The following is a 10047-nucleotide window of genomic DNA, read 5'->3' as shown; positions in this document are numbered from 1 at the left end:
TATAAGGTGTTTTATTTTATTTGTACACAATTTACAACTCTACATCCAATTCTATCCCATTTGCTACCTTTTGGCACCATGACTCAAGTTGAAAACCTCCTACTATGTCCAAAATGATGATCCCTTTTTTTGTGCAAATATCAATCCCAACAATAAGAGAAGTAATAGTGGCATTATGGCTTACAAATTTGTTAGCTATTATATAACAAAACCTCAAGTTCAAGTATTGAATGAGACTAAATGGTTGAAACAACCAAGAAGTTGGAAGGGTAAGTAAGATATTTACCGATAAACTGGGTTCAATTCTCGGTCTTTAGTGATGTGGGTCCAAGGTTGATTCCATCCAGATTTTATAATATTGTTGAGAACACTAAATTGTGTGAGAATATCCTAAAAGCATAAAACCAATGAATTCTAATTAAAAGGATTTAGACATAGAGCACAAAGTCAGTTTGAAACATGTCAAAAGATAAAAACCTCCCTTAGGGTCTGTTTGGAACCCTTGGAAAAGAAAAGAAAAGGAGAAATAAAGTGATTTTCTGTTGTTTGGCAACAAAGAATTATGGAGAGAAAAGAAAATGAGTTTTTCTTTTAGTTATAATATTTTTCATCTTAAAATGATGGAATTCCAAGAGAAGAGAAAATAAAAGAAATTGAAAGGGGTAGAAAAAATTTTAATCATCAAAATTTTAAAATATTACAAAAAAAATTAAAATATGACTAGTTTTCTTTTCTTTTCTTTTTCTACATGTTCCAAATAAGAAAAACTATATTTCTCTTTCATTTTCTCTCTCATTTTCCATGAACATCCAAATAAGAGAAAATAAACCTCGTTTCTTTTCTGTTCTTCTCCTCTTTCTCTTCTCTTTCTTTTCTTTTCTTTTCTTTGCTAGGGGTTCCAAACAGACCCTTAGCCACTCCCCCTTTCTCATGAAATTGTAACACCCTATACACTGTAGAGGAGTTGAAGTTTCATGAATTTAGTCTCTTTATCGATTCTTTTGTGAGTATAAGAACAAAAAGGAGACCCTAAATAAAAAGTCACCATTTGTAGGTGGATGCAAAGATGCCTGATCAAAGTTCCTGTTAAGTGTATTATCGTCCCACCATTTGAAAATTCACATATGTATTTCCTCTGTCTATTCATCCATCTATCTGTAGAATTGTATCTAAATTCTTCCCTGCAAAACCTGCATTTACTTTACAGATGAAGCGTTTCACAGACATCTCTTCTACACCAAAAGAAACAACAAGTAGTGGAAGTCTTTATGCCACAATCGTGATGCAAACATTGCTGTGTGTATTTATATATATATATATATCCATCAAGTACAAAGCTGTAAGCATAACTCTTTAATCTCATCTTCTGATGGATTCGATATTTGGTACACATGGCTTCCCCCAGAACCTTGGCATGTCACGTTCAGACTGTTCCCAGTTTGGAATGACTGCAGTAAACAAGAATGTTGGTTATCAAGTTCTTGGTTCTCTTCAAATGAGAGCTTTTAGAGTTATTAAAAATTTCCAAAAGTGGATACAAATATGACCAATTCCCAAGAGGACTGAAATTTTAAGGTGTTCTTGTTCAAACAATGAAGTTTTCCAGAGATTGACCAAACTGACTTTCAAAAGAATGTTAGAATATATATGAAATTAAAAAAAAAGTATTATTAGCGTATTTAAAATTTCATCTAATCAAGTAAAAATTTTATTTTCAAAATGAAAGAAAGATATCTTTAATTTAAAAATATTTTTATTATTAAGTTTACAAATGTACCCTTATTCTTGGCTGCTAATCATAATACAGTCACGTGTTTTGTTCTTCGAGTTAGTTCTTTGGCACTTGAAGCCCTCATTAAAAATAAATCAATTAATTAAAATTAAAAAAAAAAAAAAAAACTTTGAAGTTCTAGTACAGGTTTGAACTATAGCAGTAAGAAATATTTAGGATCTCATGCTGAATATTAATACAACAATTTGCATAAACCAGATGCTTTCATTTGGAAACGACTTTTTTTGTCCAGACCAGGTCCATTAACCCTTGGAATGTAAAAAAAAACAATAGTTTGGTGAACTTACTGCACAATTGACAGATGCAGGGTTGCAGCTCCTATTGTTGATGGGAACACAGCTCAAATAATGGCACCAGGTACAGTGGTCATTTCCATTAACTCCTCGCATGAGCATGATAAATCCTACTGTAAATCTGTAAGATAGAGCACTTGCTCAGATTGTGGTGTAAAAATTTGGAGTGGTGTAGCTGTCTTCAGTCATTGGTGTAAGAGCACAAGAAAGAGAGCAAAAATTGAATCCATGCAAAAGAATATTTTTTAAATCAAGATTGCAGAACAAAAAACTGACAGAAAATGAGACTGAAGTATGGTTAGATCCAGAATATCTGTCACTTACCCAACAATTAGAAGAATCAAGGAGATAACCCACAATACATACTGATACATCTTGTGTTTTGGCTTTGATTTAGGTTGGCCAACTCCATATCTAGTTTGAGCAACTTTTTGGCTAACCCATCCAAACTGCGGGCGAATAAGAAATACAAACCCAAGAAGAAAGCCTGAGATAAAACCTCCAATGTGAGCAAAGTTGTCTATATGAGGCAGGACTCCCACAGCCAAATTGATCACAATTATTACCAACAGAGTCAATAATGCTGCAGTCTAGAAAATATTGAAAGTTATTGTTAGATAAATTGCTAATAAAGGGTGACAATCAGGTAAAATATCTAAAACAAGAATTGCTACTCTTATTACCTTATTTGCATAAATTGTCCAATTTGTAATGAGCTCTGAAAGCATGCCTCCTAATAGTCCAAAAAGTGCACCAGAAGCACCAACTGATATACTAGATTGGATAAATAGAGCTGACAGCAAACTCCCACCAACCCCAGATATAATGTATATCATGCCGATTCGCACTGGGAAGAGACCAATCAGAGCATAGACACTTAGAACAGATCTCCAAGAATTTCATGAAATAGATAATAAATATGGGGAGAGATGGTTTATGTTATCAATTTTTTTTTCTACCTATGGCTTATCTGTTTGACTTACTAGCTGATAACACATTTTCTTATACCTTCATTTCTGAATTTCAACTCTAACGAAATAGATTTTATAACAGAGCTTTACTCATGAACGTTATCAATTTCCTTCTACCCATAGCTCATCTGACTCACTAGCTGATAATGCATTTTCTTACAAGTTCATTTCTGAAGCTTTTCAACTCTAACAAGATAGACTTAATAACAGACCATCAAGCTGAAGCTCATTTTAGTCTTTAGAACCTGAATATATTTTCAGCCTAAGAAGTGGAAGGACAGGAATAGAAACAGTGACCCTTAACCATCAACACATACCAAATCCAAACTCTTGCTCAAGCCGAATCCCGATAAAAAGAAGGCTCAACATATTGGCAAGTACATGGAAGACTCCAGCATGTAGCCAAATGCAAGTGATAAGGCGCCAACCTTGGTGTTGATGAATCACTTTACTCACATCTAGAGCTCCCATCTTTACCAGCCTGAAGGGAAAAAAAAAGGAAATAATCACATAGAAATGAAATACCTACCTAGTTCCTTATATACACTACCACCAGTATATTCTACTTTGACTGTTTACTTACTAATAATTACTATAAATTGGTCAATATAATATAGAAATGTTATTTCATATACTTCTTGTGTCATGAAGGAATTTCACCTTGATTAGCTATTAGGAAGAACATGCGCTTTTACAGCAACAGTAATGGATAGACAAATACAGACTAAGGTACCGAAATAGTTGTGAATATATAGCAAACAGACATGCCACTTTTGTTTTAAGCCTTTCACATACAGAAAAATGTCAATATCTTTCCAAAAAAAACAGTCCTAAAGAGCTTCTGATAGGTCTCATATGAGCCTTATACAGTTAGCAGAATACAACCAAACAGTTTATTATACATTTCTATCAAGCACTTCACAAACTTGGACAACCAGTGATAATGTTCAAAGTTTCTGTAAGTTCATAATATGATAACCACTAAACAAAAAAAATCCAAACATGACTTTGTTGACAAGACTGTTGCAATAAAACTCTCCAAATAATTGGTTCCACTAGAGTGGAAGGCAATGAACCATATAAATGCATCTACACCAAAAAAGGAAATGCGGCAGATCCATAAGATCTTTCAGATCCTCCAGATTAAAGTAAATTGTTATAGAGATTTTAGGTGACGGGTTCCTTATGTTGAAGAGCATATATGGAAGAGTCTTACATGACTGTCATGGTAAGGAATTTTGCAGAGGAAGACTCAACACAGCAGAGTCTTACAAGACTGTTGCAAGGAGTCTCACATATGGATGTCTTCGTGTTATTAATTTTTTGTTTATGTTATAAGTTCTAACTTATTTTAAGACTTAAATTTAGGAAATATACTTTGGGTGTAACTAGGATATGGGTAGTTTAATTTGCCTGTAATTTTATGTAATTTCTCTATTACAAATAAAGACCCAATATACTCTTGTTACACATAATCAATGAATTATTTTCCTCTCCTAAAATTCCAACATGGTATCAGAGCAGGGTTTGTGAGTTAACTCGGTCAACCCACAGAGATGATGCTTACTCTCTTCTCCAATCTCATTCCTGGTTAATTTCTCTTTGTATCCATCTGTCTTTTATTCTTATCAATATTTTTTATAGTCTTGTGATTCTTGTCTGTTATGACGCCCATGGCCAAGAAGAATTCCACCAAAAGAAGCTAAAAACACCTCGGCATCCACATGCCAGCCGCATGAGAGTTCACTAGTGGATTCATCCACCAAGGAAATCTTTGCTCCCTACTCCTTTTCTTCTTTGTTTGATTTCAAATGAGTTGTTCTTTTTCGTGTTTTGAATCTTAACACAAGTGAACAGAAAACCACAAAGGAAGATTTGAGGAGCTCAACATGGATCTCTTCAGAAAGCGTATGGAGCCAGTTGAAAAGTGTTTGAGGGATGCTAAGATGGACAAGAGCAGAATCCATGATGTTGTCCTAGTTGGGGGCTCTATTAGAATTCCCAAGGTGCAGCAGTTGTTGCATGACTTCTTTAATGGGAAGGAGCTCTGCAAGAGCATTACTCCTGATGAGGCTGTTGCCTATGGTGCCGCTGTCCAGGTTGCTGTCTTGAGTGCTGAGGACAATGAGAAAGTACAGGACTTGCAGCTTTTGGATGTTACATCACTCTCACTTGGTCTTGGACCCTACAGTTTCTACTTTGAAACAGGAACCTATCTGTTGTATGAGATTAAATCTCCAACAGCTACTAGGAGTAGAAGTTGACATCAGAAAAGGATTTGATCTGTTCGTGAGATCAAACCTCCTACACATACTTGGAGTAGAAGTTTACATCAGAAAAGGATTTGATCCATGTAAGAATTTAGAGATAGGGAGGAGAACCCTTTTGCCTCCAGCGGTGGTTTTCAACTTCAAAGCAGAACACTGCATCCCACCAGCTGCCACCAGCATTTTTATTTTTATTTTTAAATCTAGCTGACCAGCATCTCATTGTCAATGCCCATGCTGCCTGGATATGATTAACCATTCATGTCCATCAAGCATTATCTTCAGCAACTATGTTTCTTTATCTCCATTGCATCCAACTATCCTACAAATTGGAGCTTGCTGGCATACTGAAACTGCCTTCTTTTGCGGCTGCAGCAACAAAAAATTCGATAGGAAGAAGACGAAGATGGGAGCATCCTCTGTTTTTGCAAGGTCTGTTCTGTTTTCTAGCTGCACCTTTCATTCTCGAACAGTTGTAATAGCATTACTCCTGTTTCTTCTATTTTTTATGAGCAGTCCTAGCATCACAACATGAAGTTTTCATGAGTTGTAGTGGACAGAGACAACAAGGAATTTCTGTTCCAAGATGTTCACAAACCCAATAACGCTTCTGCCGACCAGGATTTTCAGTCCATCAATGGTGCTTTCAAGGGAATCAAAGCACCTATGTTTCTTCTTTAAGTTCAGAATTAAAAGGGTAAGCAGGCATCGAGTAGGGACTTGCTATATCCGTGCATGAATTCTCGCTAGCCTCAGCTTCAGTTTTCTGTCCTCGTTTTAGTCGAGCCAAATTATCATTGGATTGCAATCAATATTCTGATGATGAGGTAAGAAGTTGCCACTGATCTGGTAGATGACCTGTCTATCAAGTTCATAAAATAGGTCTCCAATTTGGAGTAGAAGTTTTACACCCTGATGGTTCGCTGGTTCAAACTCTACTTTCCAAGCTGCAAGTTTTGTCTCCTGGTTAAGAGTTGATGTTTTTGAGCAATATGTATCTAGTTTCCTTATGTTTGCAGCTGCTAAGTTTATAGTCTTTCTGAATTTTTTGATTCCTGTCCAAGTCTCAGTCTAGATAGGTGCTTATAAATTATTCTGATTACTGGGTTGAGGTAATGGAGTCACGTGTTTGCCTTTTACTTGTTGGCTGCCTTTCTTATTAAGAGTTGCTATTTGGTGTTAGTCTTACCTAGGCGATGTTCTGGTTGTCCCAGAATTGGATTAGTCCCTGGTGTTTAACTGCTTGTCAACCTATGATTCTAGCAGAAAATCAGGACAAGGTCTCTGTTTGTGTCTCATTGCTATCCTTCCTGGGAGTGCTTCGGTTTGTCTAAGTTTCATTAATGTTTGGCAGAAACTTGTGGAGACTTTGCTTTGTAACAATTTTTATTGCTCTTATTATTCCAGCAGTCTGGTCAACAATTAATCAGCAGCTGTCATTGCATTGTTTTACCTACTATGGTTTGTTCTGATAAAGTTTGGTTACAGCAGCTGTCTCATTTTTCCTTATACTGCTATCGAAAGTAAAGCATTTACTTTCAGTCAACAGCACCAAAGCAGCAGCTAAGGAGACTACTAGTACTTTCTTTTATTGCAAGGCTCTATTGATATCAGGACAACTCTTTAGCCCAATACTTTTCCCTTTAATTTATTTACCTTAAGTCTTTAATTTCAGTAACTCTTTTTTGTCAAATTTTCACGTGATATTGGTTAGACAGTAGAGAGGCAAAAGCTCAAGAGAGCTGTGTGTTGGGGGATGTGCATGTCCCCCAACCTCTATTTATAATGCTGTTGAGTACAATTAACAAATATGCCCTTACTTTAAGTGAAACCCTAATCTCCTTACATTTCTCATTCCACATGTTCACTTTATGTGAAACTTGGACCATAGACATGATTGGACATACAGAACAAGATACATCAAGAAATATAAATAAAGGTAAAGTAAAATGATCAAAATACCCCTGATACTTGTTATTCAACATAGGGTTTTCTAAGAATCAGTCTTCACAAATTTTCTATTATGTTCCTTTTTTTTGGAGAAGGTTTGGAGAAAGATACATATGTTTGTTTATTTGATCCAAGTTGGGACTCTTGTGTGCTTTTGATCCCAACTTGAGGGGGAGAACTAGAGAGATATGGTAGTGTTAGCTGAAGTTTATTATGAACCAAAGGTGTTGTTATTGACCAAAAACCCAAGTAAAACGATGAATAGAAGATGAAGAAGACTTTTGCAGCCCAAGAATATTGAATGACCAAGAATTTTTTTATTTGCAAGTTGAAGTTAGCAACTCCAGTTTGAGGAGTGTTGAAGGGCGAATATGGAAGAGTCTTACATGACTCTCAAGGTAAGAAATCTCTCAAAGAAAGAATCAACATGGCAAAGTCTTGAAAGAGTCTCACACATGAATGTCTTTTAGTGTTATAGGTCTTCTGTTATGTTACAATTGTTTCCTTAATTAAGGACTTAAATTCAAGAGATATAATTTAGGTGTAACTAGTACATGGGTAGTTTAATTTGCATATAATTTTATAAAATTTCTCTTTTATAAATAGAGACCCAATGTATTCAATTTATACCCAATCAATGAAGTACTTTCCTCTCCTAAAATTCCAACAACTCACAAATTGAGAACACATTCACTACTAAAGGATTCACCTCACAGTCCATTTAATTCATATAAAAGTAATCATGGTCAGTTTAATAGATATAAAAGAAAGAAAGTTAATTATACTTTATCTAAAGAAGATTCTAAGGTCAAAAAGGGCATATTGACAAAGTGGCTTAGCTGTATGAAAATAGAAGTCTGGGTTTAACTGCCAAAGGGTGTTCAACTATGTAAACTTATAAGTAACACTTCACTCTCATGCTAACATTCATAAGATCTAATACCACAAAAAAAAAAGGGCTTTCAGAAGATCTTGTTTTCAGTTTTAATTTCAGTCTTAACTGTATTACATAATTCATCTGGAACAAAACCGTCCGACACCAACAAAGAGAAAGTGCAAATTATGTACATAAAGTTCACTATTTTCCGATTGACCCATCAGGTCTAATTAAAAAAACCATCATCGATCACTATTAAGGAAATCAAAAGTCATACAGTCAAGCTACAATTTCCAGTTCCATGGACCAAATTCTATGATATCTATCAAAAGAGAGAAATTTTCTAAATCCCGAAATAAAAAACTTACGTGGAGGAGGAAGGCCCCAGGAGCGGGTTCTCCTTGAAAGGCTGGAAGGAGAACCTTCCGAGGAACTTGGCTATACAAGAAGACGAATTGTTGGGACAATTGTTAACGGACATTGTGATCGCGAACACGACCACATTAGCAACGACGAAGGAGGGAACAAGCCAGGGGAACCATCTCCTGAAAGGATGGTAGCCTTCATAAACTTGATGAGCAGATGAGCCGGACCCCAATGGATGAACCGCGCTTCCGCTCCCTGTTCTCTGATGGAGCTTATTCTCGACATCGGAAGGGGAGTCCCTCCCCATTGGATCAGTGACAAAAATAAGAAAAATTCAAATGGGGGAAACTGCGATGCCCTTTAAAATAATTCCAGTAGTCACGGCCAAAAAATTAAAAAAGAAAAAAATGAACAAGTTTGTAAAATTGAGAAAGAAAACAAGAACTTAGCGTACAATTCATCAGCAAGTATAAAAAAATAGAAGAGGCTGAAATAATAACTAATCCAGAACGGAGAGAGAAAGAAGAAACGATAACTAGTACAGAATTGAAGAATTCCTCCAAAACAGAAGAAATAATGTAAAACGGAGGTGGAGGATACAACAAGAATGGGTATCGAATAGCTTCGGATTTTCACAGTATTATTGAAAACCAGGTGGTGGGTTTGGTTTATAGATTTGATATTGGTGAAGGGGAGAGAGTCAAAATGTCAAATCAACGAGGGCAATCGATCGGATGGCTTTGGTTTCCTTCGTTGGAAAGCGACTCCAGTCGCTTACCAACTCGCTGGCTTCTTCTACCTTGCTTCATCTCTTTCCTCCACGAGAGCAGGTTATCGGCTTCCCTGCATGAGCATATACCAAACTAAGAAAGGAAGGATGACGGGATGGCGGAGGACTTTGAAAGATCATTCCCTTCATTACTATTTACTTGGTCAAATCTTTTTGTCTGATGAGACTGAGTCCGATATTCCCAGGCAAGCCTCCAAATGTAATGTGTATCTGCTTATGGCCGGTCATATCTTGTCCATGTGAGTTGATTGCTACATGTGATATCTTATTTGATCAACTGGATCTTACTAGGCTAGGAAATATTGCATACAATTAAGCAAATAAAGTCCACATTTTTTTGTTACAACTGCAATTTAAACGTCTGAGCTTAGACATATACCTACAATATGATGTGTTTTCTATTATGTTACTTCTATACCAAACAAAGTGTATATGTAAATAAGCAACATAAGCATTTCTACATTTATTAAGTAATCCAAACAATAAGTAAGTGTTACCTTCCAGTTGTGTGACCTTTTGATGACGGAAACAACTAAAAAATTATTTTTACGGTAAAACTTGACTATTGCTTGTCCCCCTTTCTTTGAGTGTAATTGGGTCAAATAGTTGAACTTGGTTTTAGTAATTGGGTTTAATATAATATTTCTTATTTTCATCAACTTCTAGTGTAGGTGTATTTGTGTTTTTTGAGTGACCTAAGTGTGAAATAATTAACATGTAAGAATTAACTAATAATTGATC

At 35.7% G+C, this 10047-nt stretch overlaps 1 protein-coding gene across 1 annotated transcript; it reads right to left on the bottom strand.

Moving 5' to 3' along the window:
- Nucleotides 1-788: 788 nt before the first annotated feature.
- On the bottom strand, nt 789-9411 carry LOC137965679 (RHOMBOID-like protein 2). The gene is made up of 6 exons (XM_068811991.1): nt 8519-9411; nt 3374-3537; nt 2769-2932; nt 2410-2675; nt 2080-2206; nt 789-1448 (listed from the first exon to the last, which is right to left on the bottom strand). Exons 1-6 carry the CDS (start codon nt 8821-8823, stop codon nt 1326-1328), a joined length of 1149 nt encoding a protein of 382 aa, XP_068668092.1. The 5' UTR covers nt 8824-9411; the 3' UTR covers nt 789-1325.
- Nucleotides 9412-10047: the final 636 nt, after the last annotated feature.

The sequence above is a fragment of the Aristolochia californica genome, unplaced genomic scaffold, assembly GCF_029961685.1.
Source record: "Aristolochia californica isolate CCGP_79_NKW_82.1479 unplaced genomic scaffold, dmAriCali1.0.hap1 SCAF_5, whole genome shotgun sequence".
In the NCBI taxonomy this organism is placed as follows: Eukaryota; Viridiplantae; Streptophyta; class Magnoliopsida; order Piperales; family Aristolochiaceae; genus Aristolochia; species Aristolochia californica.
This window is presented reverse-complemented; position numbering and strand designations above follow the sequence as displayed.